The 15,347-nt window shown below is 47.8% G+C and overlaps 1 protein-coding gene across 1 annotated transcript in view; it reads left to right on the top strand.

Moving 5' to 3' along the window:
- CCDC63 (coiled-coil domain containing 63) overlaps positions 1–15,347 on the top strand; it is a 36,868-nt gene that overhangs the window by 8,945 nt on the left and 12,576 nt on the right. Inside the window, exons 6-9 of the mRNA XM_040443889.1 lie at positions 4,444–4,563; positions 8,241–8,422; positions 9,215–9,396; positions 11,334–11,554. Coding sequence (XP_040299823.1) covers positions 4,444–4,563; positions 8,241–8,422; positions 9,215–9,396; positions 11,334–11,554 — 705 coding nt within the window. The remainder of the gene's footprint in view (positions 1–4,443; positions 4,564–8,240; positions 8,423–9,214; positions 9,397–11,333; positions 11,555–15,347) is intronic.

Here is a 15,347-nt window from a genome sequence, read left to right as displayed (position 1 = left end):
GCAAGGAGGCCATTGTGGACTCCTTCCAGGTCAGCTTCCTGGGGCACAGAGCAGGGTGGGTGGCACAGAGTGGAGAGTGAACCTCAGGAGTCAAACAGAAGATCCCAGAACACCCCCTCGGCCCCTTTCACGACATCCCATGGCCCCCCCTTGATAGCGCTTCTCATAGTGGTAATTATGGCTTAACACGGGTGTCATCTGTCCCTATAACGTGTCACCTGCAGGAGGGCAAGGACCATGTCTGTTTTGTTCCCCTCGGTACATCCCATGCGTGTGCCAGTGCCTGGCACATAGTAGGCCCTCAATAAATATTTACTGACTGAAAGAATCTGGAAATCTCATTACATCTTTCCTCTGCTTGCAAATCCTTCAGTAATTTCCTGTTGTTCTTGAGATAAGGGCCAGACTCCCCCATGTGGTCTGCTGGCTCGGCTGCCCTGTGTCCCTCCTGCCCCTTCCACCTTCCCTCCTGCTCCCCCCTCCGTGTTCCATCCACACTGGCCACCTCCATAAACCTACAGTGCTGTCTCTCCCCTGCAGGCCTTTGCACATGCCCTTCCCTCTGCCCGGATTGCCCTTCCATCTTCTTTGCTTGGGGGGCTCCTATTCATCCTGTAGGCCTCAGCCCAAATGCTACTTCTGCCGGATACTTGTCCCTTCATTTCCCTGCCAGATGCTCCCACTGGACGTGTCCAAAATGCCTTACATCTCCCTTTTCCTAGGACTAATTATGCTTCATAGCTTGTTTCTAGTCCTAGATTATAGGTTTGTGTTGAGGCCAGGGGCCATGATACCGTCTTGGTCACCAGCATCCCTCTGTTGTCTGGCACAGAGAGGGCATCTAAGAATCATTGAGGAATGAATGAATGAATTTGTGGATGAGAAAGGAGGCAATAGCAGTGAAGAAAGAGGAAAAGTGAAGAAAAGATGGGGACATGGGTCCTCAGAAATAGTAGGAAAAGGCAGCCTGCTTTGGAATCCGCAAAAGAACATGGGGCTCACCGCCCTGTACAAAACCCCTTTTAGCCCAGCTCCATCCCAGGGAGGGCGGGTCCCAGAATCCCCTGCTGCTATGCCCAGAGCTTCCTTCTTGCAAGAGGTCACTGGAGGCAGGGACCTCACCAGGCCCTGCCTGGCCTCAAAGAGCAAATAAGCCTATGCCTTCATGCTGGAGAGAGCACCTTGCGTAGGCAACGCATTCCTCCGGCGGTGCAGCCTTGGATGTGTCTCTTTTTGGGCAGAGGCCTAATTACTCTCAGCGTCACAAAAGCAACGTCTGACAAAGAGATGCCAAAGGGAACAGGAGGCTGAGTTTAATGACAAGAGTCACTGGGCAGAGTGCTGACACCACAGCATCCTTTGACAAGGAGCTAGAACCTGAGGTCTCCCGGTGAACTCAGGCAGGGGCGGGCATCCCTTCGGCACAGGCCACGCTTTGCTCCAGAGATGCTGCCCTCCCATATATTACAACGAGTTGTTTGTTTCACTTCGTAGGTGAGTTAGTGGGGCTCTGTGTTGAGGGAGCTGCCTGTGCACAGCGTAAGAGAGAAGAAAGTAGACGGGGGTCTGACTTGAACCAAAGCCTGGCTACTATGATTGAATCATAAACAGCGTTCACATGCCTTACGAGTTTGTGGGCAACCTAGCGGTTCCCTTGATGCCTGATCATCTGAGCTGCCATCTTGCTTGATGTACCAGTGGGCATGTGTTGGGCTACGGAAGTTTGTTTTTCTCACATAATATGATGTCTGTCTGGAAAAAGATTGTCCCAGAGATGGGTTAGTAGCTCTACAATGATGGGTTGGTCTTTTTCTCTCCGATCCTCTTGGTTGGCCCTGGCCTCATGGTCACAAGATGGCTGCCAAAGCTTAGCTGGTATAGCTTCTCACAGAATCACATTCAAAGATATGAAGAAAGGATAGGGGGTCTTGTTCTTATATGATATTCTCTCTTATGAGGGAGAGAATATTTCACAGAAACTCTCCAGCTGATTTTCCCTCATTGGCCAGGGCATATACCTACTTCTAGGCCAATCACTGGCAAAGGGAAATGAAATTTCTATAATTGGTTGGGGGCTAGACCAGGGGCGGTAAACTGTGGTGTGAGAGCCCAATCTGGTCTGTTTATGGCCCTCCAGAAAAGAATGATTTTTACAAAGAAGACAGACTATCTCTTCCTATGACTGTTTTAGGAAATGAGGAAACTTTCTCCAGAGGCTTCCCTAGCAATCATCCTGCCTAATTCATAGGCCCTAACTAGTTTAGTCCTGTCCAACCTTGAATGAATAAATCATAGAGGGGACACAATTACCATAGTTGGCTTGGATCAGCCTTCTGGGGTGAGATGGGTTTGGGGGGCCAACAACCCACCACATCCATTACAGTTCTGGCTGTTCATACCTCTTCCAGCTACCTGGCTCTGGAACATTCTTCTGTCCTTTGCTTGGTATCTCTCACTGCCTGAAACCATCTTTCATCAGCATACTGTGGTTCCTTCAAGATTAAATGTGGGTGTAGACCAAATTGGTGGTCTTCAGGACAGATTAAGTCTGACAACATGAGGGCTTTGGCCCAGTCAGTGTTTAAAATTTATTTTAATTAGTTAACTTGTTAAAATTGAGAGATTTCATGTAAAAATTTGGGTATCTGACTTTTCTTCAAAAAAAGAAAAAAAGATGGAAAGATTTCGTAACATTGACCCTGAATTTCCTTGGGACAACTGCAACTAAATAGTGTTGTGGTGACACCACAGCTGTTTACCCACTCTCTACTTCTTCCTCTCTAACAGATTCCTAAAGAGCTGTTTCTCATCTTCCCTTGCAGCTAAAGGTGGTCAATGAAATTTGAGGGGAAGTCTGTTGGGGGTGTCTAGAACGTTTTGCTTCCTAGATATAGGTCCTAGCCATTTATCCATGTTGCTTCTTCTACCTTCCTGCCTGGAATATGACTGTGAAAGCTGGTGCAGTGGCAGCCATTTTTTGACCATCAGGGAAAGGCCAGGTGAATTACAGAGATCTTGTGTTTAGTTCCTTGAGTTACTGAACTTAACCTGGCACGTTTATGGAGAGGAAGATAAACCATAATTTGTTTGAGCCATTGTTTAGTTGCATTTTCTATAATTTGTAGTTGCATGATACGAACTGCTGCCTCTTAAGGCAGGGAGTATGTGCTCCAGTTTTCTATATTCTCCACCGTCCTGTACGGTCTTATAGTGGGCCCACTTTACGCTTTTATGCCACCTGCTTGGGCATAGTTTGCAACCTCTAGTATAGATTTTTCTCTCAATGTTCCATGGTCATAACTGAGACTGTGCTGTATAGACTTCCCGAAGGTTTGGCAATAACCAAAGGAAACCACCATCTCAGGGACACTAACATAGAACCCCGGATGCGACTGCTCCCAGAATTCATCAGCCCAAGCTCAGCACAGGGGCGCCTTGCTCCCAGCTGGAAGCCAGCCTCCATGTAGCTGACAAACTTTATATTTCATTACACCAAGCACTTAACGTCTCTCATCTGGAACTTCTCAATTTCCAGACAGGAGCCGGCCTTCAGATAGTGAATTCAAGTTACTACCTCCAGACAAACAAGAACATAAAAAATTGCTTTAAATGACAGTGCCCTGACCCTTCACCCAGCAGGGTTCCAAAAAAAAAAAAAAAAAGTCTCAGAGCTTAGTCTCAGTCCAAACCCTAAGAAGATAAAGTACCTCTGACACATTAGGACCTGGCACTCACTTGTCTTCAGATAATAGTTCCATAAACTTCTGTAGAACCTGCTAGGATTTAGCACTAGCCAGCTGCTTCCAGATGGGGCTAACTTTTGGGAGGCAATTTGGATCTCTGCCTGGGTTGGGTTAAAGCTGTATGTCAGGTTGGTTATGCACATTGCTAGTGGTGTGAGAAAATGACATGATCCGCTGTCACTTGTATGAGAAACTGCAGAGTGAGCTCTGTGGGAAGGTGATGGCAGGGGTGGAGGTGGGGGGTATGCTTGGGTCTGGAGAACTTGGCTGGAGCTGCAAGGGTAGAGAGAAACACCAAAATTCTCTCCTGCCAGCCATGGCAAGGGTGTATGGCCCTTCTCTGAAGTCAGAATCAATGATCCCAGTGCATAAAGCGCATGGCGTGTTAGCGATGCTTTTGGCCACAGGTGACATGATACCTAACCAAAAGAAGCTTGCACCAAAAGGTGAGTGAAATTTACATGCACACGTAAAAGCAAAAACTCTCAATCGCCTCATTTTACCCCAAACTGGCTGAGATTAAGTTGCGTTGAGCATGCATTCGAGAGAGAAATAAAAAATCCTTTTGTAGGAAAGGAAAGAACATTAGAGTTTTTATTTTAGCACACTTAAGTTAATGAACTGTTGAATCTGTACCCATATAGATATTAATTTAACACAGTTGGGGGGGGTGTCTCTCTCTCTCCTTTTTTTTTTCCAGATTGCTCAGATGGAAAAAAAAATTATAAACCAAAAACAGATCTTCGCCAAGATACAGAAAGCCAATGACCCCCGGAAACTGCAAAAACAGATCCACATTTTGGAAACCCGTTTGAATCTCGTACGTACGTGTTCTCTGCAGCTTTGCAAACCGCTCTGCCTTCCCTTTGCTCAGAGCAGAGAATGATCCCCATGGTACCTTTAGCAGAACACATCCATCTTGTTGGTTGACTCAGAAGAAGGTTAAATAATAGGGTTCACCCAAGCCAGGCAGCCTTTTAGACTTACCATCCACCCTACTCTATCCACTCTGTTCCATCCACTGGTTGACCCACTGTTACCCAAGGTGCCTTTCTCTTTCTTGCTCTCTGCATTTTATGTACCATGCTGCTGCCTGCCTCCCCCCACCATCCACATCTCCCACCCCTCCCGGGATACCTGTTCTTAGTCACTTGACTTAAAAACTCTTGCTCATTCTCAAGAAGCAGCTCAAATATTAGCCCTCAGCAAGCAGAATTAGTTAGACCTTCCCTCCCATCGCAATCTGTTCACACCTCTGTGAGACCTGGTACTTTTTGGTTGTTGTTGATGTTGTCTCTAGGAAATACTCAGCACAGACATGCATAACCAGATAAAGAGAAAAGTGGTATTTCCTGATCGCTTTCAGTTTATAGTGAGTTTTGCATTAAGCAGGATTTTCTAAATTGCAAACTGGCTTAAGCAAAAAAAAAAAAAAAAAAAAAGGAGAATGGATTGGTCATGGAACTAAAATTTCAGAGGCAAAAGTGGGGCCTTCAGGAATAGCTGAATCCAGATGCCCCAAGCATGTCTTTAGGATACTTTCTCTGTCCATCTCTCCTTTGCGTAGAGATGACTACATTCTTGGGCAGCCCCCCAATGTGAACAAACACCAACAGAAAAAGACAATCTCTTTCCTAAGAATTCAATCATAAGTCGCAGGGAGGGCTCCCATTGGGCCATCCTGGGTCAAGTGCCCATCCCTAAACCAATCATGGTGGTCAAAAAAAATGAAATACATGGACTTGAGTCACATAACTACGCTTGTACCACTCCCCCCACTCCCACAGCCCCCACCCGAAGTCAAGGGACGGCAGCCCTGTCCAACAGTGTGGACTGAGAGCTAGGGAGAAGTGGTTCTCCTGGAAAAGCAAAAAGAAAGAAAGAAGCAATGCTGGGCAGGTACAAACACATTTCAGTCTGACGTGTGAAATTACAGTTCTCACAAAATGAGCCAGGAGAGAGGGAAAGTGAATTGATTTGGAAGGAAGCCTGTCAGCGCCTCATTATGCAAAGCTCTTAGCTTCCCCCAAACTCTGACCATCAAGCTTTAACCGGGCATGTTTGAAGGCAATTGGATATGACCTCTGTCTGCCCCGGTAACCTGAAAGTGGACTGAAGACAGGGCAGTGTCTTTTTAATATCCACGCACAGTGACTTGTACCCATGTCTCAGAATGCCTAGGATTTGTGTTAACATGCAGATTCCTGGGTCCCCTCCAGATTCACTGGTTCTGAGTCAGAACCTTTAAGGCTTAGACCCAGGCATCTGCACTGTTATTATAACTCCCAGTGAAACTCTTACTGAAAACCCCAGTGAAACCAAAGGTTAAGAATCAAGGTTAAGGTTAATGATTCCCTTGGTTAAGAATCATTAATGCCTGGCACAGTGTGAGGCTTAGAGTAGGTACTTAGCAAACATCTGTTGATTAAATGAATGAATAAAGGTATGCATGATAGAGGTCTACTTTTTTGTTTATAGATCTATTCAGGTTTTCTATTTCTTCCTGAATCAGTTCATTAGTTTGTTTCTTTCTAGGAATTTGTCCATTTCGTCTAAGTTATCTTCATTTGTTGGTATACAATTGTTCCCAGTATATTGCCTTATAATTCTTTTTATTTCTGTAATGTCTGTCGTATGTCCCCTATTTTATTTCTGAGAGGTTTGCTCTTTTGCGTCTCAAAACGGTCCCCTTTCCTTTCTTCCCTGACCAGTTCTGGGTGTGCCTTTTACTAGATTAGGTAACCAACTCTAAAGGTTATTTCAGGGTCCCCAAATATTCCATGACCTTAAAGACTCCTCCATTTACTCAATGGGGCGTGAGAGTCCTCCCCATTTTTATCCCACAATCAGAGGATGGGTAGCATGCCAACAGTCCTGGAGTGGAATTCACACTACAGTGCAAATGACTGATAAGTGATATCTTCTTAAGGGTAAGTGGAAGATATTGAGAGAATAAGGATGATTCTGTTCCTGGATTCCCTTCCCTTGTGTGGTGGCTACTGACATATCCTACAGAGGAGCCCGGGGCCAGGCAAGTAAAGAGCCCAGAGTGCAGAATTTAAGAAAGCACTCATGGAAATGCAGGGTTGACACCAGAAAATGAGTACCTCCTTAAATTTTGCATCCTGGTGGCCTCACTTGCCGTACCCCATCTCAGCCCTGTGGAAGCCTAAGGTTTCTCCAAATATGCCTTGAAAACCTCTGATTGAATCTACTTTCTTGTGATTAGGAATATTTTCTGCAATTGTTTCTTTTCAGTGTCTATGGGAGCACTCCTCATAAAATTTTTTTTATTAGGATAAATTTATTAACATGTACAGAAAAGTTGAGGGAATCAAATAATGAACACCCACATACCTATCACTTAGATTTAGTAATTGTTAACATTTTACTATTCTGTTTCACCCTTCTTTTCCCTGAAGTATTTTAAGGTAAATTACAGACATGATGATATTTCACCCCAAATACCTCCATCTCTAAAATCAATCATCTTTAAAAATCAAACATTTTCTTTCATAGCCACAAAACCATTATCACACCTTACAAAATTAATACTATTTCCTTAATATTGCCCACGTTAAAAACTTCTCTGGCTGGCTCCAAAATGTCTTTTAAAATTGGAGACTGTCAAGTTTCACCTAATAGGTCTCTTAAATTTCTTTAATCGACAACAATGGATCTCAAGCAGAAATGATTTTGCCCCCAAAGGGGCATTGTCTCTAAAAAGAGACATTTTTGATTGTCACAACTGGGTTGGGGCTGTGTTACTGGCATTTATTTTTATTATTATTATTTTTTTAATGTTTGTTTTTGAGAGAGAGAGAGAGAGGAGGGGCAGAGAGAGAGGGAGACACAGAATCCGAAGCAGGCTCCAGGCTCTTAGCTGCCAGCACAGAACCCGATGTGGGACTTGAACTCACAAACCTTGAGATCATGACCTGAGCTGAAGTCGGACGTTCAACTGACTGATCCACCCAGGCACTCCTGTGTTACTGGCATTTAGTGGGTAGAGACCAGGCATGTTTCTTTAAGAGCATAAAGCACAGGACAGCTCTCCACCACAGAGAATCATCCAGGCCCAAACAGTGCCAAGTTTGAGAAACCCTGTTCTACAAAAGCCCCATCCCAACTCTTTCCAGCCACCAACTTGTTGAAGAGTCTGGGTCAGCTGTCTTCTAGAAAGTTCTACCTTCTGGATTCGGCTGCTTGTTTCCTCATGGCGTTATTTACCTTTTCCTCTCTCCCCTGCCCTTGCTAAACACTGGAAGTTAGGTATAAAGGTAGTTGAGAAATTTAAAATCCGGGGGGTGGGGGGACTTACCTAAGACCACTTAGCCAGCTGGTGGCCAGCCCAAGTACTCCCACCCAGCACTCCCAAGTGGTGCTGTGGGCCTGAGGTGGGAGGTGGGGGAAGACCTTCCCACCCTCTGGCTGTCTTCGGAAGCTGTCTCATGCCCCAGGAGTGAGCTCAGTACTGAAGCACGGCCCCGCCCACAGGTCACCGTGCACTTTGACAAGATGCTGACCACCAATGCTAAGCTCCGGAAGGAGATCGAGGACCTGCGGTATGAGAAGGTTGCGTATGACAATGTGTATCAGCAGCTGCTGCGGCGCTTATCGATGCAGAAGAAAACCATGAATGTGGCCATCGAGCAGTCTGCCCAGGCCTATGAGCAGAGGTGGGCTGGGGGGAGACCTAGGGGCAGGGATGTCTCTTAAGCCCCTGCCGAGCACCTCTGCCCCTGGGCTTATGCATTGAGGGATCTTGAATCATAATAACTCTGAGCACTGACTGTGTGCCAAGCACGATGCCAGGTTCTCTGGGTATCATTGCAACCCTCACAATTGCCCCGGGAGTTATTATCCCTATTTTGCGGACCAGGATACAGAGGCTTAGAGATGCCATTTGCCTGAGAGCCAGGTAAATGGCGGATGTGGTAGGACTGAGATTCAAACTTCTCTGCCGAACCGCCTCCTCCAGGTAGCCCTGCCTCTGGTCCTAGGGGCCTCTCGGTCCGGCTTATCTCCTTTGCCTCCCACTCCAGGGCAAGAGGCATATAGCTGGGCTGTGAAGAGAACAGGTTTTAGAGTCAGATCTGGGTTTGAATCCTGGCGCCATCCATCATTACTGTATTATTGTAGGACCACTTTGGATGGTAGTGGGGAATAAACAATATATGTATATAAGGACTCGCTGGGCCACAGTAACTGACAAGTGGTGATGATGATGGTGATGGTGGTGGTGGTGGTGGTGGTGATGATGATAGAAAACTCACTTCCTGGGGATGGTCTGGAGCCAGCAGCTCCTGTCATTCAGGTAAGGAGGGCTGTTCTTCCACTCCCAGCAACCTCCACGATTCAAAGAAGTGATGGCCATTGGCAGAAAGTGCCCTCTGGTCTGGTAGGGGGAGGGGAGGGGAGGGGAAGGGAGGAGTCTCCAGACGCTCAGACCCTGTACCTGCCTCACTCAGGCTGGAAGCCATGGCTCGAATGGCCGCCATGAAGGACCGCCAGCAGAAGGACATTTCTCAGTACAACCTGGAGATCCGAGAGCTGGAGCGTGTCTATGCCCACGAGACCAAGCTCAAGTCCTTCTTGCTCATCAAGCTGAATGATCGTCTGGAGTTCGAGGAGCAGAGCAAAAAGGAAGAAGGTACGTTCTCCAGGCATTCTCTCTCTCTCTCTCTGTCTCCCCCCTCCCTCCCCATCTTAGCTGAGGGTGCCCAAGTCCTTCTGTAGTAGGCATGCCAACTTTAGCGAATAAAATTACAAGATGCGTAGTTAAATCGACACTTTAGATAAACTGAATAAATTTTTAAATAAAATAAAAATTATTTCTACGTTATCTACAATTGGGACACAATTTATACTTTAAAAATGTATTGTTTGTCTGAAGTTCAAATGTAACTGGGAGTCCTGTATTTTATTGGCCAACCCTAACCCATAGGATGTGTCCTTACTCTGAGGTTCTCCTTCCATTGTTTCGTTGGGGGAGACTCGGGTATTAGGTCCCCAGGACCATCCCCACGTTTGGTGATTTGCTAGGAGGACTCTAAAGATTGAGTGTGTAGGCACATGCATGGCTGGGAGGTGGAGACACAAAGCACGCTCAGCGAAGGCGAAAGGGGCACCGGGCAAAGTCTGGAGGAAACCAGGAGTAAGCTTCCGGGACCCTCTCCTAGGGGAGTCACACAGGATGTGCTTAATTCCCCCAGCATCTCACTGTGACAACACGTGTGAAGAGCTGTCTGCCAGGGGAGCTCATTACGGCCTCGGTGCCCAAGATCTTACTGGGGGCTGGTGACGTAAGTGTCCTCTCCCCTGCACACACCAAAATGCCAGCCTCCTGGAAGGAAAGTCTGTGTTTAGCATCAACCCCACACAGCATCTGCCCAGCCTAGGCACAGGGAGTCCCTCCTAGCATTCAGGCAAAGTTTTATATCCCTGTAGGGCACTGGTTACCATTTAGGTGCCCAGGTGCCAGCCACGGGACACCCTCGCAAGAAGAGCCCTTTCTAAGGAGGACAGTCTCAGGGCCGTTGTATTCACTGTCTCCTGAACAGACGGAAAAAAACCTGAGCTCTTCTGAGAGCCCCCCGGGAAGCTGCATCTGTTCTTTGTTCCTGCAGCATCTCCTGGCTCTTCCTGTCTTTACATTTGGGACCGCGTTGTGAAAAGTGTGTTTCTGAGAAACCCCATCTCTCACTCTTTAACATAACACGTAAAGGAGCCACGTGGCCAGAGGTGCCTAGGAAGATCTAGAAAGATCCCTGTGATTGTCATGTGGAGGCCAAACCAAAGAGACAAGACTGGGGCGCCTGGGTGGCTCAGTTGGTTAAGTGTCTGACTCTTGATTTTGGCCCAGGTCATGATCCGGGGACGTGGGATTGAGCCCCACGGCGGGCTCCGTGCTGAGTGTGGAGCCTACTTAAGACTCTCTCTCTCTCTCTCTCTCTCTCTGTCTCTCTCTCTCTCTCTGTCTCCCTAAAAAAAAAAGAGAGAGAGAGAGAGAGAGAGAGAGAGAGAGAGAGAGAGAGAGAGAGAAGACTGGGTTCAGGAAAGGTGGGGCTTTTGCAGGCTTCAGGCTAGAGAGAATGAAGCCTGGAGAACCTTCTTGGTTCTAATTCCTTGAATTTGCCAGGGTCTGAGCCTGCCCGGGGCCCTCTGCCAACAGGGCTCCCTTGACCTTCATCCTGTTCAAATGTCACCTCCCTCGAGAGGACTTCCCTGGCCACCCAGCTCCCCCGTCAGAGCACCTGACGCGTCTCCTCCATCACCTGGGCTACAGGTTTCTTCTGTCTGCGTGGACATCTCCTTTTCCCTTCTCTGCTTGTCTGATTCCTGCGCTAGAAGCTCCACGGGGCAGGGGAGTGTGTCTGCAGAGCCCAGCACAGCGTCTGGCACATAGTAGATGTTCGGTCACGTATCTGTGAAGCGAGTAGGCACGAAGCTCTTGCGCTCCCCCTCCTGGAAAAGCCTAGCCTCCTCCCCGAGGCACAATAAACATTACGGAGCCGGAGCCGTCTCCCGCCTGGCATCGCTCCGAGTGGCTTCCTCTCAGCCTCACACTTCCCGGCTTTTCCTTCCCAGCCCTCAAGGCAAAGAAGTACAAGAGGAAGAACAAGGGTGAGAGTTTTGAGAGCTACGAGGTGGCGCACCTGCGGCTGCTGAAGCTGACAGAGAACGGGGACCTGAATGAGCTCATCGAGGGATTTCTGGCCAAGGAGGAGAAGAACTTTGCTCGGTTCATGTACGTCACGGAGCTCAACAATGACATGGAGACGATGCACAAGAAGACCCAGAGAATCCAGGTCGGGGCTGCTCTTCTTTCCTGGGTCCGGGACCCACACACTCTCATAACGGCCTTTCTCAAAGGGGGTTCCTTGAAACACACCTTGAGCTGCTCTATAGAGAAGAGGGCCTCAGGGTCTGATCCGTTTGGGAAACACTGTATTCCCCCAGGCTTTCCCCCCTACATTTTAACCTTTCTGAAGTTGGTATTTGCCTTCAGCTGATGCAAACACTTAGTGTGGTCCTGTCACCATCCCCCCACCATAGTGACATAACCCATGGCATGTTCTATAGTCCTGGGTTCAGTAGACTATAGCCACGGCCAGATACAGCCTGTGGTCTGTTTTCGTACAGACCTGAGCTAATAAGAATGGTTTTTGCATTTTTAAAAAGGTTATAAGAAAAAAAAAGAGGGTATGTACGAGAGAGATCATATGTGGCCTGCAATGCCTAAAATATCTGCTATCTGGCCCTTTGCCTTAAAAGCTTGCTGACTCCTGTTAATCAGCAGCTTCACAGAACTGAGTAGAGATGGTCAAACCATCTTGAAGACACTTGATATACATGAGCATAATGAAGGCTCTGACGAGTCCTGCAGTAAAGAAACTTCTTTACCTTGGTTAAGCCCATCATTTCCCAAACTAAATTGGCTTCTTGGGCTACTTACTCCCCAGAACACACATAAGCAGCCTTTGGAACTGTCTGAACAGGATAGAGTCTAAACTTAGTATGACACTCCAGTCCCTTCAAAATTTGGCTTCAACCTGCTGCAGCAGGCACAGCTCTCTTCACGACCCCAGGGTGCCCTGGGCAGCTCCTAGTCTCACCCATCCTAGACCTTTCCCTCCTCTGAGGCCTCCCCGTGCCATTTCCTCCTCGCCCCCCCCACCCACTCCTGCTTTTCTTCTGATGAAATACTGCTCATTAGTCCTGACCCTGCACAAATGTCATCACCTCTGGCAGTTCATTACTCCTCCCTCTGGGGTCCCCATGCTGTTTGTATGACGAGGCGGGCCACTTCCGTTTGCAATGTCACTGTTTCCTAAATACGGAGCAGGTGCACTGGCTATGTGTAAGTAGCCAGTAGCCCGAATATAAGGGAAAACATTTTATTTTATTTTATTTTATTTTTTTAACGTTTTATTTATTTTTGAGACAGAGAGAGACAGAGCATGAACAGGGGAGGGTCAGAGACAGGGAGACACAGAATCTGAAACAGGCTCCAGGCTCTGAGCTGTCAGCACAGAGCCGGATGCGGGGCTCAAACTCACAGACCGCGAGATCATGACCTGAGCCAAAGTCGGCCGCTTAACCAACTGAGCCACCCAGGCGCCCCAAGGAAAAACATTTTAATTTACTAGTGATGAGTTAATTTTTATGAGGATTAGGATAAATATAGCTTGTGAACTTTTGATTGAATGCACATTGGTACTTAGGATGATAAGAAATACTCGTAACAGTAAGGAAATAAGGGTAAACATAATAAAATGAACACAACTGGGCTGATTTAAAGAAAACTCTTTTTTTTTAATTTTTTTTTTCAACGTTTTATTTATTTTTGGGACAGAGAGAGACAGAGCATGAATGGGGGAGGGGCAGAGAGAGAGGGAGACACAGAATCGGAAACAGGCTCCAGGCTCCAGGCTCCGAGCCATCAGCCCAGAGCCCGACGCGGGGCTCGAACTCCCGGACCGCGAGATCGTGACCTGGCTGAAGTCGGACGCCTAACCGACTGCGCCACCCAGGCGCCCCTAAAGAAAACTCTGGAGCCTGTTTCCGATTCTGTGTCTCCCTCTCTCTCTGCCCCTCCCCCATTCATGCTCTGTCTCTCTCTGTCCCAAAAATAAATAAACGTTGAAAAAAAATTTTTTTTTAATAAAAAAAAAAAGAAAACTCTTAATATACAATAATAGATAGTGATAGACAATACCACAGGTAGCACAGGAACACGATGGAAATGAAGGTGGTGCTATCTGTGAGGGTTATCGCAGGAAACATATGGCACGCCCCAAATGGGTAAATTGAGGTGGGTTTTTTTTTTTTTTAAGGCACTATTTACAATGGCTTAAGGAAATTACGAAGGGTAAGTGCAGGAGAAACAAAAGAGGGCTCCAGAACAGGTAAGGGGAAGGAGCCGTTTTCTGGAATCAGGGGAGAAGGCTGTCCATGTGTCTCTCCTGGAGGGATGCAACCGAGCTAGTGACCTGCCAGGTACCCCCAACATCTTTCCAGTCCTGTTGTCCGGGCCCAACCCAGGCCAGGGGACCAGGGAGCTCAGAGCCGAGCCCCTGGGGTTTAGGGCAGGAAGGGAGGTAGGTGGATTTGGGGGAAAACGGAGAATGTCCAGCTCTGTGTGTGTGGTGGGGGTAGGGGTGGGAGAGATGAGCTTGTCTCCTGTCTCCCTCTGTCTCCCTTCTGGAAGGTGATCTTCCAGGGGACAGGCACAAGAGTATACTTCCTCTTCTTTCCGAGTGCTCAGGATGGTCCTGCACACAGTGGGAGACACCAGGAAATGGTTCCCAAACAGCAATTGACCTGGACCTTCCCATTCACTTAAGAGGGCTATCCTTTTCTCTCTGTTAGGAAGAGTGTGTCTGATGAAAGATGGCCAGACCCCTGCCCTTTCTGGGCCTCAGTCTCCACATGTGTAGAATGACATAATGGGACTAGAGCAGTACTTTCCAGACTTTTAATAAAAAAGCTACAGAACATTTTTGTTTAAACCCAGGTTGAGGAAACACCGTACAGCAAACAGGTAAGGGGCGCCTGGCTGGCTCAGTTGGTCGAGTGTCTGACTTTGGCTCAGGTCAGAATCTCACAGTTTGTGAGTTAAAGCCCCACTTCGGGTTCTGTGCTGACAGCTTGGAGCCTGGAGCCTGCTTCGGATTCTGTGTCTCCCTCTCTCTCTCTCTCTTTCTCTCTGCCCCTCCCCTGCTTGCTTGCACTCTGTGTCTCTGTCTCTCTCTCAAAATTAAAAAAAAAAAAAAAACATTTAGAAAGAAAAACAAACCAGGTAAAATGGAGCAGTTGTGGATGAAGGGGGTGGGGGTTGGGAGGGGTGGTTGGAGGGGTTGCCTGGACCCTTGACCTTTTCACCTTCTTGTGGCACCTCTGCTCAAACTAGGGTTCAGGTAGGAAAAATATGTAAGTGAAAAACAATTAGGATACTAACATCTGACTTCGCCCCTTCCCCGAGCACCTGGATCAGAGGTCGTAACTGATTGAATCCCACTTTCTTTCTTCTTTTGCGTCGTCTCCCCTACCTCCCCCTCCCAGTTTAAAAATTATTGCTAACATTTGAAAATCGGGATATTCCACATGGGAATCGGGATTCCGGTTTCTCTCGGGAAATCCGATCAGACGACTCCGGGCCGCACTTCCGCGCGAGGTTGAGGTCCATGGGCTCAACATCCACCGAGACCCTCTGGGTCCGATTTGCGCCTGCGCCCAGCCCTGCGGGCCTTGGAGCTTTCGGCCTCCGGTGTAGGCGCTTCGCCGCTGCCCTCAGGTGGCCGTCTGCAGTATTGCATGGAAGGTCTTTGAACGCAGAGGTTTGAAGGATGGAAGGATGGATGGTCTGTTTGGGACCTGGGAGTGGGCAGGACGCTGATTCTTTTTTTCTAGGAGACAGCACCTTACTAGCCCCGGTAGGATGACAGGGACAGACCATAGCAGAGGGATGGGAGGACGCTAGTCGGAAACTGGCCCGATGAGGAAATGGTTACTGAACAAAACCGACCTCGATCTTTCCCCTTCACGGTGATGGTACACCCTCTCTAAGATACACAGCCTGTCTCTGGCCTGGGCGCGAGT

This window comes from Herpailurus yagouaroundi, unplaced genomic scaffold (genome assembly GCF_014898765.1).
Source record: "Herpailurus yagouaroundi ecotype Mexico unplaced genomic scaffold, PumYag 191, whole genome shotgun sequence".
NCBI lineage: Eukaryota > Metazoa > Chordata > Mammalia > Carnivora > Felidae > Herpailurus > Herpailurus yagouaroundi.
Note: the sequence above shows the minus strand (reverse complement) of the source record. Positions and strands in the feature narration are given on the sequence as shown.